We start from the raw sequence: 18,300 nt of genomic DNA on the forward strand, positions 1-18,300 counted from the left end.
TCAAATTACACACCCTTGACTACTTTTTCGCGCTGATTCCAAAAATGTCATTGGTTGCATGATAGGCTGATTAGTCCCTGAGATACACTTAATTAATACCCTTTATTAATAAGTACAATTAAGAGAAAAAGCACATTAAAAAAGTTAATAAATTGCACTTTGTTAGGTTCTACAAACCGAAAGGGATGAAATGTTGGAAACAGTTTTTTGATTTCACCGTCATAAGTAATTTCTAAAGACATTGAAACTCAAGGTACAAATAGTGCCTAACTTGCAATCGAGAAATAGGGCAAATTAGAAAATTTCTGAACTTCAATTACAAATTCTGCTCCCAACATTGCCTAGTGTACACATATGGCTACGTGCTAAAAAAAAGAATTGTGGTTCTATCTGCCATATATGCTGAGATATGCTAATTTGGGATTTGCTACGAGTCCAAAATTTTCATTTTGAGAAAAACAGCAAAAACAAACGAAGTGTTGTTTATGGCAAAGTACTTCAAATTTATACACATACTGGCATTAGCAGACACCTAATAGCCTCCTGGGACGTAGTCTGTCTGACCAGAGTGATTGGAATGGCGCTTTTTCAGTGTGCGCTGAAGATTGTGTAAACTTCCCGAACTGATCGCGCGCAGTCAGAAGTCAACTTCTGAGCCGCACGGTCCACCGCGGGCGTCAACTTTTTCTTGACGTATTTCTGCCAAGTTTTTGAATGCAGACCGCAGTGGGAAATATTCATCACCGAAAATATGCCATTCAACGCGGCACGCTGGTTTCCCGTTGACTGCATCGCGCGCGCGGCGAGGATGTTCACCACGAACGGGCTAACTGGCTGGTTGGTCTCCACACGCGGCGAACTCCATCGAGATGAAATGTCGCCCCAGGTCACACATGTCAGGGTCAGTTTGGCGGCGAGGCCGTACTCTCTGTCGGATTTTTCAATCGCCACGTCGCCGTTGCATACTTTGCACTTCACTGACGCGAGCATCTCGTTCACCAAACGCAAGCTGACGATGGAGAAGGTATCGCTGGGTGGGGCACTTGCGGAGTCTCCCATTCCACCGAAGAACGCTGCCTTGCGCTCTGTTGCTGCCGCTGATGCCATCTGCTGAAGTTTCTCCTGAGCTTTCTTGTCCACTTCTTCGATCTCACAAGCTTGCAGCATTCGGGTGTCATGACGAACACGACCGCTGCCCGATGAGGCTTCCGCGACCGGCGCCGCAGTTAGGCCTAGCTCGGACGGCACCTCCCGATCTGCTGGCCGAGTCGTATCCACGGCGCTTGAGGTGTCCGCAGTGCTCGAGGTGACCGTGACGCTCTTCTTCCGGTTGTTAATAAGCGATTTTTTCCTCTTTTTTCCATATCTGTGAGTCGTGCGGAACTTTGGTGCCGGCGTTGACATCGTCGCGAGATGCACCAGCGAACACACCTTGACAAGATGGCTACCGCCTGCGCTCAACAGACGCTTCCAGCAGACGACACGAGACCCTTCAGCCAATTAGATAGCAACTTTCAGTCACGTGCACCGACTAGCGAATAGCATCGCGCGTTGCGACTGCTTTTTGGCGGCATTTTCTCCCTCATCCAATAAGCATAAAAGAGCAGCAACTGCGCGAAATTCAAAACGAAAAGCCGCTCTTCCGAATGAAACCAAGATGGCCGCGATCGCTGCTGTGAAACGATGATAGGATGTCGCGGAAAAAGCCCCGTTATTGCGCGAAAATCTGCCGAGAGAGCTCGGATCGAAGTTTTATCCTCATTTTACAGCTCAAATATTGGCTCTGGAGATTAGAAAACTCACAGGCTGGTAGAGAAACAGCTGCAGATTTCGAAAATTCCATTTTTGAAAAATCGATTTTTCGCGATTTTTTAGCCTCCAAGAGAGTGAAAGTGTACAACACAGTTGCATCCGAGGTGGTCATTGATGCAGGACTGACTGAATTTTTTGGTTGCAGTGGCTGGGGTTGCTTACTTAGGAGTGACCAGCATTGCACAGGACAAAACTGTGGCTTGCGTTTAGTGACTTAGTAAATGCCGGTACATTGAAGGCACTGTTTTGCCCAGTCGCCAGAACCTCAGTCGCACCAGTTTAAACATCCACACACTGTATTGGCGCATCTTTGATGCTCTAATGGCCAGCAAAGCTTATTGCCTCTTGTCTGCCAGTGTTAACCCCCAGGTAGCAGATGCAGCTCAGGGTGCAGCACTGCTTGTGTAGTGATGCACACTTGTCCTGGAACAGAACGCAGCAATGATTGGCCTTGCTGTGTGTTACTCCATTTTCTTCCTTGTCCACCACTTCACTGACTGTTAGTTGGCAGCTGGCCGATGGCCTTTTTTGGTTGACGTACTCGTGATGTCAGAATGATTGTCGAGATATTGAACAGCTACGAGAAAAGACACGCTACTTTTCAGGTCATATGGTGTCACCACTTGGCGCACTTTTGCGTGTGCTCCCAGACACCCTTAGAGCGTGTGGGGGTAGCGGTCTTGGTCACGAAGGAGATGCACTCGACTCAGCGTGGCAAGCTCAGCCGGAGACCATCTACCAAGTGACACGGGGATTGGTCGTTTGGTGCCCGGCTTTCGCCAGTCGCAAGCCAGAGAATGGGTCGGAGCCAAAGGTTCACAAGACAAAACAAAGTTTATACAGCTAAGAGACTATACAGAGGAAGTTACAGTCACTCGTACGAGCACATACAAAGTGATTCACAAATACAATGCAACTCATGCAAGGTCACAATAGAGAGATACAATTCAACAAAATCTTTGCACCTAAAGTGCACTAACACAGAGAGACAAATAAACAAAACACAGTTTGTTCACCGGGCACTGCGACAGTCCAACGACCTGAGGAGCACGACGGGGCTGATCCGCAGTCTGGCGCACGTTGCCTCGCTGGTCCTTCCTTGGCTGGTCGAGTGGTGTTCTCCCGGGAGTCGAGCGGGCGCGCTTCTCGGAAGCTTAAACGGCGGCTCGGGCTGACCGACAACGGTTGCAGCCCCTCATTTATAGGCGCAGTCCACGTCTGTTTGTTCTTCGCGCCAGGGCAGGCGTGCACATACACGCAGATTCAACTGCACAAACTCCTTCTCCTTCTTGCGCCGGGCGCGTGACCACATTGATCGAGCACGGAAACCACCTTCTAGAACAATCTAGGTCATTCACGGCACGCTGAGTCATCGGCGCCGGAGCGAAAGGGGGAGGGTATCACTTTGGCGCGCACGAGGTTACCTCCTTTCCGTCGGAAACAAGCAAAAACTTCTCCAACATTCGAGAAAAATCGACACCGCGCACGGCCATGCCCCCCGCGGCGCCGCGCCGGCGAGCTGAGTGGAAAGTTACGCAACCCCCGGGGTTCCTTCCCCGCTGTATTTTTTTCTGTTTTATTTTACCGCACGTGGGCACGATTGCTTACGCGCAGCACCGGGTTTTTCGAAGATGCTCCGAATTTTGTGACACTGCCCCTTCCTTTAAGAATATTGTGCAACAATATTCACAAAAACACAAAATTCGCGCGCACGTGCTTGCGCTCACAATCAATATGGTGGACGCCAGAATACATGCATTCAATCATGTTCTTACATACATGTCACTCGACAATAATCACAATGTACTTCAACACAAACCGCAACTCGGCAACACATTAACACAACACAAACGGGGCATTCAAGTTCAAGGCATGCTTGCGCCTATACTTCCAGATACATTTCCTACTTGTGCTTCCGTAATGCGCGCGTGAGGACCTTAACAGTTCACAAGAGTCTCTTCGACTCGACGGTCTTTTTCTCGGTCAACATGGGCTTCTGTTTCGCCCAACCTGAACCCTCCAGTTAAATTTTCCAACTCGGAAAAGGATTGTGCGCTAAGGTATGCACACACAAACAAGATTATCAATGGATTCCAGGGTACCTGCGTCAAAGCACACAGGCTCACAATATTGACCAGTGTGAATACCCTATTGGTCACCTTCCAGAATTTTCCTGTGTGATCGAAAGGCAGCTCAAGTAATGTGCACAACAGCACGATGAACCTGTCCGCAACCTGCGCTAAGCTGAGCCTAGCCGGAGTTTCAAACACCTTGTCCTCTTGAGCTGTCTTTCTTTTGCATTTCGCTGCTTCCTTGTGACCATTCCGCGGCCTTTCTTTCGGCTTCACACAGCTTTCTGCAGTAGTGCCTGACCATTCCTGCGGAAATGTATTTTCTTCCTCGGAATGTCCCTCCGCGAGACTCTTCCGTTCTTCATGCTTGACTGTCTGCTTCACTGCTCCTTTGCTTGAGCTAGCATGCTCGCGCTTCCTTCGCCACTTATTTTTCGCTTGGCATTCACTGCGCCGTTCCGAAGAGCAGGATTCGGATTTCTCTGTCTCGTGGCTACTTTGTGGGCACTTTGGAAATTTTGCCCCCTTTATATTTCCCAATATGAGGTCGTATATGGGGCGCTCCATGCACAGTGCAGTTAGTTTCCCGCTGTAGTAGGGAGTCCGCACATGTACTTCAGCTTCCGGCAAGCGCTGAAACGAGCCGTCCACTAGCCGCAAAAGGCTCTTAGTTCCAGTGAGATCTTTATCTCTCACTAATTTTCGTTCTGTGATTACAGCTCTGCTTCCCGTGTCTCGCAACACTGCAATTATTTTTTCTCCTACCTTCCCTTTCAGGACAGGCATTCTGTTCATTTCGGCTTCCGGTAGCGCGTTCACTACGGCGTTCATGACTGGTACCTTCTTGTCGTTCTTTAGTTCTACAAAGCCATTTTCATCTTCTTCCTCCAGGTGGTGACCTGAGGAGGCCCGTACGCACGATGCCTGGGGAATAGGCTTGCTTGGGTTCGGACAAACCGCGGCTCTGTGCCCCTTCTGGCCGCACTTAAAACAAGCTGTTGGGCTACTGTTTGTAGCGCTTTTGCGGCAATTAGATGCGTAATGGCCTAGCTTGTTGCACAGGTAGCACTTTGGTGGAGCCTTTGGGCTAAATCGGGCATCACGGCTGTCGGTTTTTCCCGCGCTCTCCGAATTCGTATTCTTAATCTTGGTCAGATTCGTTCCTCTTTGAGCTTCTAGAAATTGATCGGCAAGATCGGGGAGAGTCTTGGCTCTTCTTTCCTTCATGTACAGCGACAAGCTCGGGTGACAGCTACTCAGGAATTGTTCCTTGATGAGTAGCTCACGAAGTTCACTGTATTCCTGTGCAATTTCTGAAAGTTTCATCCACCGATCAAAGTAGTGGCTTAATCTTGTCGCATACTGGGTTGCCGTTTCGCCATCTGTGGGCTTCCCTGTTCTGAATTTATCTTGGAATCCCTCGGTGGTGAGTCGGAATCGCTAAAGCAAGGCTGCCTTTACCTTGCTGTAGCTTGCAGCATCGTCCGGAGAAAGTTGCCCGAATACGCTTAGAGCTTCCCCGCTGAGACATGTGCTAAAAACGGTAGCACATTCACTGTCTGACCAATTATGACTTCCCGCGATCCCTTCGAATTGCCTAAGGAATGCGTCGAGATCATCCCTTTATTCATCTAACCTGGGAAGTAATCTGCTGACATCTATCCGCAGGCCGCTGCCTTCTTCTCTAGTGCTATGAACTTCCGCTGAGTGGTTCTCAGGAAGTTGGAGCTCAAGCTTCATGGCAAGCAGTTGTTTTTCGCGTTCAAAATCTCTCTCTCTTTCTTTCTCAGCTTCTTCTCGAGCTTTCTGTCTCTCCTTTTCAACCCTCTCTCTCTCTCCTTTTCGGCTGCTTCTCGAGCACTCTGTCTCTCCTTTTCAGCCTTCTCTCTCTCCTGGTTCACCCATTTCCGTAGTTCAGCCCCGGACATCCCCATCTGGGTGCCGACCTCAACTAGTTCCTTCAAGCTCATATTTGGAGAACGAACTCCTCAAGACAAAGACTACCTCTATGCGGTGAATCTCAATAACCGCTTCAGCACGGCGCCTCACAATATTACTCTGCTGTTAAACACTCGTTTACGACCTCTTCGTAAACTCCTTCCGACTCTTCCTCCATTCTCTGAGCCCACAAAGCACCAAACGTCCTGTCGCGGACGCCAGAATATGTCACCACTTCGCGCACTTTTGCGTGCGCTCCCAGACACCCTTAGAGCGTGTGGGGGTAGCGGTCTCGGTCACGAAGGAGATGCCCTCGACTCAGCGTGGCAAGCTCAGCCGGAGACCAGCTACCAAGTGACGGGGGGTTGGTAGTTTGGTGCCCGACTTTCGCCAGTTGCAAGCCAGAGAATGGGTCGGAGCCAAAGGTTCACAAGACAAAACAAAGTTTATACAGCTAAGAGACGATACAGAGGAAGTTACAGTCACTCGTACGAGCACATACAAAGTGATTCACAAATACAATGCAACTCATGCAAGGTCACAATAGAGAGAGATACAATTCAACAAAATCTTTGCACCTAAAGTGCACTAACACAGAGAGAGACAAATAAACAAAACACAATTTGTTCACCGGGCACTGCGACAGTCCGACGACCTGAGGAGCACGACGGGACTGATCCGCAGACTGGCGCACGTTGCCTCTCTGGTCCGTCCTTGGCTGGTCGAGTGGTGTTCTCCCGGGAGTCGAGCGGGCGCGCTTCTCAGAAGCTTAAACGGCAACTCGGGCTGACCAACAACGGTTGCAGCCCCTCGTTTATAGGCGCAGTCCACGTCTGTTTCTTCTTTGCGTCAAGGCAGGCGCGCACATACACGCAGCTTCAACCGCACAAACTCCTTCTCCTTCTTGCGCCAGGCGCGCGACCTCATTGGTCGAGCGCGGAAACCACCTTCTAGAACAATCTAGGTCATTCGCGGCATGCTGAGTCATCGGCGCCGGAGCGAAGGGGGGAGGATATCACTTTGGCGCGCACAAGGTTACCCCCTTTTCGTCGAAAACAAGCAAAAACTTCCCCAACATTCGAGAAAAATCGACGCCGCGCGCAGCCATGCCCCTCGCGGCGCCGCGCTGGCGAGCTGAGTGGAAAGTTACGCAACCCCCAGGGTTCCTTCCCCGCTGTTTTTTTTTTTTTGTTTGTTTGTTTTATTTTACCGAGCATGGGCGCGATTGCTTTCGTGCAGCACCAGGTTTTTCGAAGATGCGCCGAATTTTCTGACATATGGTATGCTCTCTGCTGTACATCGCAGTGCAGTCAGCCAGTTCTTCATGCTCTAGTTATTCGAACTTGTGCAATATTTTGGACTTCACCAAGAAACCAGCAAGCACCATATGGGAATGTGTTCTTGTCTGCAACTAGTATATCGGACCTTAAGGAGTACACAGTTTGGTTCTTGAACTAAAATAGATTCCAGCAAGACACTGTGGAGTCTGAAAGTTATTTTGCAAGCTAACGAAGACGCAAGTGAGCATTGCTGCCACAACCAGTTGGCTCTCCGCCACTGTGCAATGCACCTTGGATCCAAACATATTTAGTCGGATGGACCGGCTTGGATAGGCTAAGCAATTCCTGTTCCTCATTATTTCCTCCTGAGTTAACGGTACGCCCCGCTTGCTCGCAGAGGTGGCCTACAAAAGGGCTTGCAATCGCATGGGGGAAAAAAGTAACAGCAGCATCTGCCACAGCTCGGACAATTCCAGCTTCGGTGCGGGTGTGATGAGGGGTAAGCATGGGAAAGGGAATCATGAGGTGCTCACATTTTCCAGTGGTTTTTATGACCATTGTCTCTGCCTTTTGCCCTTACCTCTCATTATTTGCATCACGCAGCAAGGGATCCACATTGTAGCATGATGGCGCAGAACTATTTTGTTGCATGGTTCGTGATCTGAGCCGTTACCGCGTCACATATTTTGGTATCAGTAACGCGAGGTGTGCTGCAGACATGACAAAACCATGGCTGCTAATATTATCGCTTGTAAGCAAAACATAATTAGTGACGAAATTCATGAATTTTCAAGAGGACTTTTCTCTGGAAGGGGGTATTTTTTAAGTTTATGAATTCTTCAGACTTCAGTTGATTGGACCATTCTTTGGATCCTTTCGAAGTCCGAAAAAAAATGTGTCAGCGGTTGCATTTGCCTCCAGTGTCCGGGAAAGCTTAATTTAAAAAATGGGAAATTTTGTTAGGCACTCTAAGTTTTAGGGACCCTTAAGGTGGTGACCTGTTTTATGGTGTCTTGGTGCAGGCTACCATGACGGCCACCCTGTGATCCAGTGGTTCTGGATGGCCATTGAGAAGTTTGACAATGAGCGGCGGCTCAGGCTGCTTCAGTTTGTCACAGGCACCTCCAGCATCCCATATGAGGGCTTCGCTGCTCTGCGCGGAAGCAATGGGCCACGCAAGTTCTGCATTGAGAAGTGGGGCAAGCCAACCAGCCTGCCAAGGTGAGAATGGGACCAGTGGCCTCGGCTGTCATCCACATGCTCCACTATCACGCCATCATGCTTACCCTTGCTTCTAGAGTTTTCAAAGTGCAGGTGCTGTGAAACGTCTGAATTGTTTCACAAGTGACATTCGCTTTTTTTACAGCAACAGCTGTTAAGTGCTCGTTCCTGGGTTTCGCATTGTAATAGTATGTCGTCTGTTGTAGTCGGCATCACCAGTGGGTGCGCTGCCATGAGAACCACTCGGAGGGCGGTAAATCTTCAGCCGGAGGGTAGTTACCCTGGAGGGACGAGGAGTGTCACCATGGATGGAGGCTTTCATAGGAAGGCAAAAACAGAAGGTGGTTTCCGTGGAAGGAGGAGGGTGTGGCGAGAGCATGAGAAGGCCATGGGAACCAACCGGAGGGTAGTTACCCTAGAAGGAGAAGAAGGGTTGCCATGGAAGGAGGGTGCGGCAAGAGGAGGAGCTGATAGATATGCGCAAAAGATTAGACAAACCACGAACACGAGAGAAACACGTGTACATGGTATGTAATCTTTTGCGGAGATCAATCATCTTTAGTATTGTATCGAAGAGAAATTCGAAGCGCGATCGCCGCGTGCCGACAACGACGCTGCTGCTGGCGGACCTGCCTGCTTTTGTGCTCCTGCTATCACCTGTGCTTGCCGCCGGCCTCTACGTCAAGCTACCCGTGACAGTATTATCATGCACCAATTAGCCCAACAGAAGTGTTATTCAAGAGGAGGAGGTTATAGCGAAGTGTAGGAAGGAGAACCAAAGTAACCATCCAGGACGTGGTTACCGTGACAGTGGGAGGAAGGGTATGGCGAGAGCGGAGGAATGTAGCGCGGTCCATTTGTGACAGCTTCTGTGAAACGCGCTGCCCAAGGAGAAGATCATCGATAGCACTGCGCTTCCAGAGCGGTGGTTTCTAGAGCAGACCTAGTTGAAAAAAGTCTGTGTGTGGAAAACTAAAATGAGCGCCCCAGAACTATATAGATGTGAGGTCTTTATGTTCTCTACCACAGCATATTGTAAAGTATGAATACATTAGCAGCTGTCGCTGAATCTCGCGCTAACTAATGGTAACCGTCCTGTCAATTTTTTTTCTCTTCTCTCTCTAGCACTGGTAGGCCTTCGATATTGATTTAATTTTTAAACCATAATGCAAGTACTGTTTCTTTTCAACTACAAATAGGCGTCTGGAAAAAAGCTCTTGAAGACGGAAAATATATGTGTTTGTTTTGTGGGTCATATTTTGGGAGTGTCCATCATCATCATCGTCATAATTTATTTACCCTTAAAGGCCCTTGGGTTAGGGCATTACATCCAACGTCCGTCCATCGCACACTATCACAGGACAGCTGTAAAAACTTGAAAGTCGCAGGTCGTTGGTTCAACAACGCTGCTTTAAGGGGAGACGCGGGTCTTAGAACAGTCAAAAATGGTCAAAAAATCGATTTTGAGCAAAACTCATTTTCGGAACGTTTGACCCTTCGAGCACCCATTCTCAAATCATTGACGCTAAATTTGGTCGGGAAATGCGATAAAATATGCTTTCAATGTACCACGCAGCCACAAAATACCCCCAAAAAGGCGAAATTTGTTCGAACTTCCCGCGCGCGCCACGGACGCTGCAGTTGGTCGATCGCCGCCATCTTAAGCTTGGTTTGAAGCTGTTTTCTTTGTGCTTAATTCACGATATCTCAAAATGGCGTCACTCAAGCAAAACGACTGCCCTGGCCGGTTTTCCGTAGACCGTTTCCGGGTCGCTGATTGGCTCGCGCTGATTGAAAAGCGCGCCGTTCCGCGCCTGCCATTTGCTGGTGTGACCGGCGCGTCATTTTTTTTTCTTTCTCTTTTGCATTCACCAGCGTCGCTGCCGCTACGTGCGCGTCTGCTTTTGCGCTTGTTTTTTCTCGACGCGCCGTGTTTCTGCTTTGTGCCGGGAGTTTTTCCATGCGATCAAGATGACGGGAGAGAGTCGACTTAAACCGTGCACGCAACAAGCTTTTGGAAGCCGTAAGAAACGGGCGTGGAACAAAAAGCCAAAGGCGTCGGCCACAAGCGCGCTGTGGGGACCTTCGTTAGAGCCGGTGCTGTACTCGCTGGATCTGCCGGGAACGTCAACCACACTGCTCGCTGACGACACTGCGGGACCGAGTTCCAGCACAAATTGCATCCCGGATCACGGTACAGTTCGTGTTGATGCCGTATACTACTCTGCGGCGGAGCAGGCGCAGCTTGTTGAGCGATCGACGCACACGAAGTCCGCTCTGTCGGAAAAGTCAGCGACCCAGCGCAAGTTTGAACTTCTTGGCATCAGCGCGGAGTGCCAGACCGGTGATGCTGGTACCGAGTTCATGATTGTGGACATGAAAGTTTTAAACAACTTTTTTGCGCAAGCGAAGTGCGGAACCTGTGGCACAGGAAGTCTGACTTTGAGCAAGGCAACAGACAAGGAGTATGGCTTAGCTGTAAAGCTCAAGCTCGTCTGCGGCAGGTTCAACTTCGAGAGGAAGCAATTTTCTTCCCCGCGAGTAAGTGGAACTACGAACATAACTTTCTTCGAGGTCAACATGAGGGCCATGAAGGGAATACAGACGATAGGCAAAGGCGTGACTGCCCCTGCAGACTTTTGCGCCTGTATGAACCTGTCACACCGAGGTCTGCACCACAAGACCTTTCAGGGACACCTGAAAACTTTTGTGAAAGCTTGCGAGAGCACAGCGACCGCAAGCGAAGCTGCCAGTGTGGCAGTCATCAAGGATCTCTATAGAGACTTCTTGAATCCAGTTGGGAACACAGATGTTATTTTTGATGGTTCGTGGGTGACCCGAGGTCGTAGCTCGTGTGGGCTGCATTGTTGAGCTGTACACTGGTCTTGTGATCGACCACATTGTTTACTGGAAATTTTGTCTCGGATGTGCCTTGGGACTACAGCCACAAGATGAAGGCTACAGTGACTGGCTTGCCACCCACGAGTGCCAGCGAAACATCGATTGTAACTCTGGCCGCATGGAAGTGGAGGCTGCGCTGATCATGTTTCAGAGGTCTCTGGCCAAGTATGGTCTGCGCTACACAACTGTCCTCTCTGATGGAGACAGCCGGACTTTTCATGCTTTGTCAGAAGCAAGAGTGTACGGATTCATAAAGATAGACAAGAAGGATTGCATCAACCACGTTCATAAGCGAATGGGGACTGCTCTGCGGAACCTGGTTGATAGAAAGAAGGCTCAAGGTGAATTTCTTGGCGGAAGAGGCGAGCTGACGCAGGAAAAGTTTAAGGAGATCACCAACTACTGCGGCTATGCCCTGAGGAGCAACAGTAGCGGCGTTCCAGGCATGAAGAAGGCAGTGGAAGCTACACTCCTGCACATGACTTCTACAGATGATGTCCCGAACCACTCCAAGTGCCCTGAGGGTGCTGACTCTTGGTGCAAGTTCAGCAGAGCCTTGGCCAATGGTGAACATCCACCTCCACTTAAGAGTGCCCTCCCGGCTTGTGTTGGGGCTGCTCTGGAGCCTGTGTTTGCAAGGCTCAGCGATGAGGACCTGTTGGCACGGTGCAGTGAAGGAAAGACTCAGAATGCGAGTGAGAGCCTACACTCTCTCATTTGGACGCAAGCTTCAAAGAATGGGAATGCTTCTTTGGAAAGTGTGAAGCGGGCTGCTGCTGAGGCTGTTGCCATCTACAACCAAGGAAGGAGGGCAACTAATGAATCCATCACTGCAAGTCTGGGCTATGCTGCTGGTGGCTGCCTTGTTCGCCAAAGCCTAGAAAAAGACGCCCTGCGTTTGCACTAGGCAAATGGAGCTCAACTAAAGAGCACTAATGCGAAAGAGAGACTGACAAGGCGGCACAAAATGGGAGCAACTGAAGATTACAGTCCTGGACTGCTATGAAGACGTTCTCCAGCAGCACAGGGCAGCGTGCTGCCTAACATGCAGGCGGTTCTTTTCAAAGACAGAGTAGGAGACGTGTCAAGCGTTGCACCCAACGGTCCTTTTCAGGACCACCCAACTGCTTTCCATGGTGGGGGCTCGGATCTCCTTGGCTCCGGACCGCTACGTCTCTCAAAAAATAGTTTTCAGGATTCAAAATATTGTCTTTAGAGCTCAACACCCTTGCCCTGCACTCCATTGTCACGAAAAAAATGTACCGATAACTTCATCAGAAATCATTTTTCTTACAACTTCATCACACTTACACCTTCGACATTTTCTTTATTAATGTTTCCTTGGATGGAATAAGACACTTTTTTGTTTTGCTTTGTAGGGAAACAGATCTAAATAATATCCGTTGTTGAAGATTCCTCCCAAAGTTTTCTGTTGTCAGCGTCAAAACTTTAAATGCGATTTTCTCAGCTTCATGTTTTTTGCCGACGTCACTAGCCTTACGGAACTTTTCATTATGTTTCTGTGGTGCAATTTTAATAAATTTTACACCGTTGAATTCAGAAAGAATTGAACTGTGGAGCTATGCTATTTTTATGTGCCTAAGTTGAACATATCAAATTTTGTGAACAATAATACCAGCTAATTATATTCCAGAATTGTGATGCATCGACATAATTGAACATTTTTATATTATGATGTACCTTAATAACAATATAAATAGCATAGCTCCGCATGGCACTTCCTTGGCTACGGCTACATTTTAATCGGAACCAAAAAATGTTGAGGGAATGTGTCTTAATGACCCGTAAGAAATTACCTAATTAGGCTTCAGTTATTTTTCCTTAAGTATAGAACTAATTGAGATAAGCTGAAACTAATTACATTTTTGGAAACAGGAGTAAGAAATACATGTGGCATACTTAATTTCATTACAATATCTCTAATAATAAAAATTTTCGTTTTAAGACCAGTGTCTCCCCTTAATATGACCCTCTTTCCCATGGTCATTAATCTATTAATCCAGCTGCTTTCAAGGCCAAATGGCCTAATTTGCATTTGTGTGTACAACCAGCGGGAGGTGCCTATCAGTTTTATTCCATGAGGAAGTTCATGTTTTCAATGGTTCTGTTCTGTACTTCTGTTTTGTCTACTGTTGGCTCTCTCCAGAACTGAAAGTGGTGCCTCTCTTTTCTTTCTGTCATACAGGGCTCACACCTGTTTCAACAGGCTAGACTTGCCCCCATATTCCTCGTTCGACATGCTTCATGAGAAGCTGCTCCTTGCCGTCGAAGAGTCCAGCACCTTTGGCATCGAGTGATCTGACTGCATCTGCAAGCTGATGTGACTGTTGTCGTCGTCACTAGCAGTCTGCCCATTGTTCGTGACTGGTGACAGAGCCTGCCACATCTGCTCTCTCCGTCTGTCCCGTGGCAAGTGCCTGCCGTTTCTGCTGCCAGTTCTTCAGGAAAACCCATCCACAGTGACAATCCCCGAGGAGTGACAATGCTGCTGGCCTGCCTTCCATGCCCGGCTGCAAGGATAGCCTGCGGTCCCTGCAGAGCATACTGGGAAGATTTTCTTTCGTAAGCAACTTTTCTGCTGAAGCAGGCCTGCAGGCACTGCTGATGACGAAGAATGGGGCATCTGATATGCATTCCACGGGCACGAGTCCTCCCTTTTTCTTTCACTGTCTTCCTTCTCCCTCTTATTCTTTTCACCATCACAGCTCTGGAACATTATTGGAAATGACCTTATTCTGCGACGCAGGCCATTTTAATTTCGACCGGTGAGGACACACAGCCTGAACCGTCAAGGCAGAAATTTTTCTGCTTCGCCATGCGGTGCACGGTATTACTTCCAACCTTCATAAAGTGAACATGTACCGTGGTCTTGTTTGACCTGCGCTAATGCATCAAGTTGGGAAGTTTGTTCTCAATGTGGCTGTGCCATCGACCAAAACTAAAATGGCCTACAGGCATGAAGGCAGTGCCTTAGGTATTGAAAAAAATCAAGTGCGGCAAGCTTGTTGAATGCCTTTGGGCACTGGGGAAGCTGTTGTCAATGGAGCCACTGTCGGAGTGTGAAACGGTGAACGCAAAGTGACCTACCTCGACCGAACTGCTCTGCGACTTATTTACTGTGTGACGGAGAAATAGCACCGCTTCTACAGTTGTATAGCAACTCATTGGCCAGTGAGATTGGGTCAGCCTGTCCTGCTTCATTTGCGCTGAATATCTTCTCAAGGACAGGCTCTGTCCAAAACGTCGACTCAGGCCATGAACAATTTTTATATCTTCATGTGGTCAGGCCATGTGGTCAGGCCTGTGTGCATTTGGAACATGAAAGCTGCTGGGAAGACGTCACAAACCTTGTTTTTACATGCCGTTCCAGTAGATGAGGGCATTGAGTGGAAGGTCGTATGATGCTTAGTTCTATTTGCTGGCACAGTGCAAGCTCATGCTGAAAGTGGAAACAGGAACTAGAGCCGTGTGTCGGAAAACTTCTAATATGAGTGGATTGTGTTGTTTAACTGGTCTGTACGCTGGGCATTGCCTGCAAAGCCACCAAATAACTTGACAACTTGTGGCCGTTGTAGATGTCACCGTGCAGATACAGCTAAGAAGTTCCTGGGGGATGGGGGGATGCTGCCACCATATTGCGAAGTGTGTGTAAAGTTGACTTTATATTTAGCACCTAGAAAGTGTTGGTTTTATTTATTTTTGTCACATTCTCAGGGCACCATTGGGTGGAGTGTTTGTAATTAACAAGTTCTTTCAGCACAATCTATAAAAACTTATGCCAATGCCCAATGAGGCTGAAATTATACATATATACATATATATATATATATTTTTTTTTCCTCATTTTTTGTATAGTATCAATGTGTTCTGTCTGTCTTGTTATGAGCACTTGTTATTTTATAGGGCTCACTTGACCCTTCAAGGGGCCTCTCAGCTAACAATTTATCCAACTAATCATTGTTTTAGGAATATGTGTTTTATTATTATTATTATGAGTATTTTATATTGTGCCGTTTTGTAAAATTACGACTGCAAAGTGGAGCGTTTGTGTGTTTATATGTGGCTCTGCATTTTCTTAGTATTATTATTGTATTGCACACATTGTGATAGGTCTCTTGTAGTGTGGTTAGAACTGTAATGATAATTTCTAACCCCGCTTTTCATTCCAACAATTGTTGTGTGTAGACTCATTTGGACTGCCCTACCTTAGGCTTGTGCCTTTGTTTTCTTGAATGGTGTCACTTTCTCGCTCCTTCCAGCCATCTCTTATTTTTGTGCTGTTGATTTCAGCAGCAGCCAGTACAAGAACAGCGCCTTATTTTGTGCTGTGCATAGGTTATTTTAATTATATGTTGCGAAATTGGATGAATTTTGCCTGCCGGTGACTTGGGGTCGGGCTAGGCTGCAAAATGCGGAACAGAGCAGACCTGTTGGGGACGCTGCTACAGTGACGTACTTTCTCAAGAAGTTTCTCAAAATGGTGTTCTCGGGCCTCTATGATCTTGAATGTTGTAACATTATTGTGCCACTTGTTAGAGGAGCATGCTAAATAAGGCCATAGTGCTGTGAGAAAAAAAAATCACGTGCCCCCCCTTTTTTTTAACATTATTGGCTGTTCGATACGGGGCACTGGTGTTTCACACCAATTGCACAGTAGTGGGTCTGATGTCGTGCCATGGATGGTGTTCAAGCTGGTCAACTACAGCATGTTAGCCGCTTTTCATTTATTTTTTATTTTGTGGTAAGGTGTCACAAACCTGTTGTGTGTTGTGCTCTTCGGTGATTATTGTTGCCTCACAGTGTTGAACACATCACAGCGGCATACGTGGTGTGTTCCAGGTAAATGAATTTTTGTGTGTGCTGTGGCAGCAGGAAAGTGGAGCTTGCGAATTTGGGCCTAGTGAAGGCATCTTAGTAAGAAGCTTGTAACATGCGGCAAGTTGGTAGTGAATGAAGTTGGAGCAGCCTTGTGCATTCTTTATTGTTTCTTGGTGTTTGTGCACAAATGTAGCTTACTCTGCTCTGGCAATGTACGGAACACTTATATAGGCACTGCTTCATGCATTGTTGAAAAATTGTTTTTAAGAACAAATGCTTTTTTTATTTATTTTTTAGCATGATGTAGGTTTTTTATTCAGATCTGTCATGCCTTTAAATTTTATTTGTGCTTTTAGCTGTGTCCTTTTCACGCATTTGGTTCAGGCACTCATTCTTTCTCACGCTCCACTATGGACCGTTGTCAGCTGTACTGGTTTCATCTCACAAAGCATAACCTAGCCCTTGTTTTTATCTTAGGGAGTGCACTTTTCTGGGCTTTATCTTAGGGAGTGCACTTTTCTGGGCTTTGTGGCAGCCTCATTGAGTTACCAAAACATGTCACTCTCACACCCAGCACATTATTGTGATTCAAAACATATCTTTGCTGTTTGCACTTTGTTTTTCCTTCTCCCTTGCTCAAGACACTGTGCAAACTTTGAGTTGAGGCCTGTGGTTCATTGTTAACCAACTAAAGAGCTTTCATTTCAGTTCCCTTTGTTTTTTATACAGTAGTTGGCAGAGGCTGAAGATATTTGAGCTGAGCTACTTGACACTGTTGATTAGCCTTCTTCATTTCCATAACCAGTAGGCTTGCAGATTTAGTTTCACGTTTTATTTACATGGCAGCAACGCTAAAAATGCTCTTAGTTTCCAAATCAATAGAAGCTAGCTCATTCTTGTAACTGCCCTGCTCACTATTAGTGTGTCGAACGAGACTGGGGATCTGGTGCTGGTATACAATGCACTGTGCAGACTGTACTGGCATGTATGCACACAGCCAGCTGGCAGACTTCGTGCACGTGTAGTGGCCCTGAGTCCGTTTCCGGTCACCATACCAGTATCCAGCTTTTTTTTATGTAACTTGTGTTTCTGTGGAACTAGGTGGCTCCCGCCATAGCAGGTCACCTCCTGAACTGTTCAGAAGATGACACTGTCACGTCCTTGAGTGCTGTGCATTGATTGCTTGGCTGTCCTCTGAACCGCCATTCACGTGTGGGTAGGGGCACAGACTGCTTTTGCGAATGTTCATGAGCTGCTTGTCGGTTTTACAGGACTGATATGTGACCAAGAAGATGATAGCATTGTATAGGTGTATGTGTGTGCATGTGTATGTTTGGTATGTGGTGGTCGTGCTTTGCTCTCGCATTCTGAGAGTTACGAACCAGGAGAAGGGAGAAATTGTACAAAGTATAAAAAAAAAGCTGGGTATTCGACCCCGCACCGCCTGTGGTCGGAGACGTTCGCTTTTTGTACAGCTGCTGGTAAGTGTCCGCTGTGCACACTGCCCGTCACCACATGGTGATAAGCGCGCGCTGTCCCTCTCAAACCCTTGCAAAAAAGAGAGGCCGGACGTCCCCTTCGCGGTTCTGGCTTTGCTGCCAGTGGCGCTTGCCTCGACTATTTTGGTATACGCTGCAGTATATAGTAGTGGGGGGCGCGCAGGCGTGTCCAGCGGGCCCGCCCCTTTGGTGCCTGGTGCTTTCTGTGTGCTAGGCCTGCCTGCGAGCTGCCGGTAGGCTCACCTGCCGCCCCTGTTCTTTTTTGTACGGACCCCCAAATATTCCTCCTTCGAGTCCCTCCGCCGCTGCCACAACAACCATCGCTGCTGCCGCCGCTGTGTGCGCATGCGCATCATTGTACAGTATGTATATGTAAACGAGAACTCTCGATGCAGCGCTCCTGTGTATTATAGAGCAATAAAAAAAGGTAACTTCTGCTGGATTTTGGAAGCATTGATCTCTTCTGACTTGCACCTTCGCCATATTTATGCTGCTTTAAAGCACATTCGCTCTGGCAAGCCGCAAACATTACGCGACCGTGGTTGAAAACCGACGGCGATTTTCCAGCCCTTCGACCGGAGGTCTGGAGCACCGAGTTCCACCAACGCTGGCGCAGAGTAACTTTGAGGCGGCCAGGTTGTTTTTGAATCTGCCGGCGTGCAGTTGAGTAAAAACCCTATAAAAGTTCGTGGTTATCGTTGTTTTCGGTTTTAAGGCTATCGAGGGCTTTGTCGACTG

At 47.9% G+C, this 18,300-nt stretch overlaps 1 protein-coding gene and 1 pseudogene across 3 annotated transcripts in view; one reads left to right on the forward strand and one right to left on the reverse strand.

The window, feature by feature from the left end:
• Positions 1-18,004, forward strand: part of LOC144125520 (E3 ubiquitin-protein ligase HECW2-like) — a 67,749-nt gene extending 49,745 nt beyond the window's left edge. For all 3 annotated transcript variants that reach the window (XM_077658988.1, XM_077658990.1, XM_077658989.1), the window contains exons 23-24: positions 8,125-8,323; positions 13,431-18,004. In XM_077658988.1, coding sequence (XP_077515114.1) covers positions 8,125-8,323; positions 13,431-13,542 — 311 coding nt within the window. In that variant the 3' untranslated portion in view covers positions 13,543-18,004. The remainder of the gene's footprint in view (positions 1-8,124; positions 8,324-13,430) is intronic.
• LOC144122823 (uncharacterized) lies at positions 3,896-5,624 on the reverse strand (annotated as a pseudogene).
• Positions 18,005-18,300: the final 296 nt, after the last annotated feature.

This window comes from Amblyomma americanum, chromosome 3, assembly GCF_052857255.1.
Source record: "Amblyomma americanum isolate KBUSLIRL-KWMA chromosome 3, ASM5285725v1, whole genome shotgun sequence".
In the NCBI taxonomy this organism is placed as follows: Eukaryota; Metazoa; Arthropoda; class Arachnida; order Ixodida; family Ixodidae; genus Amblyomma; species Amblyomma americanum.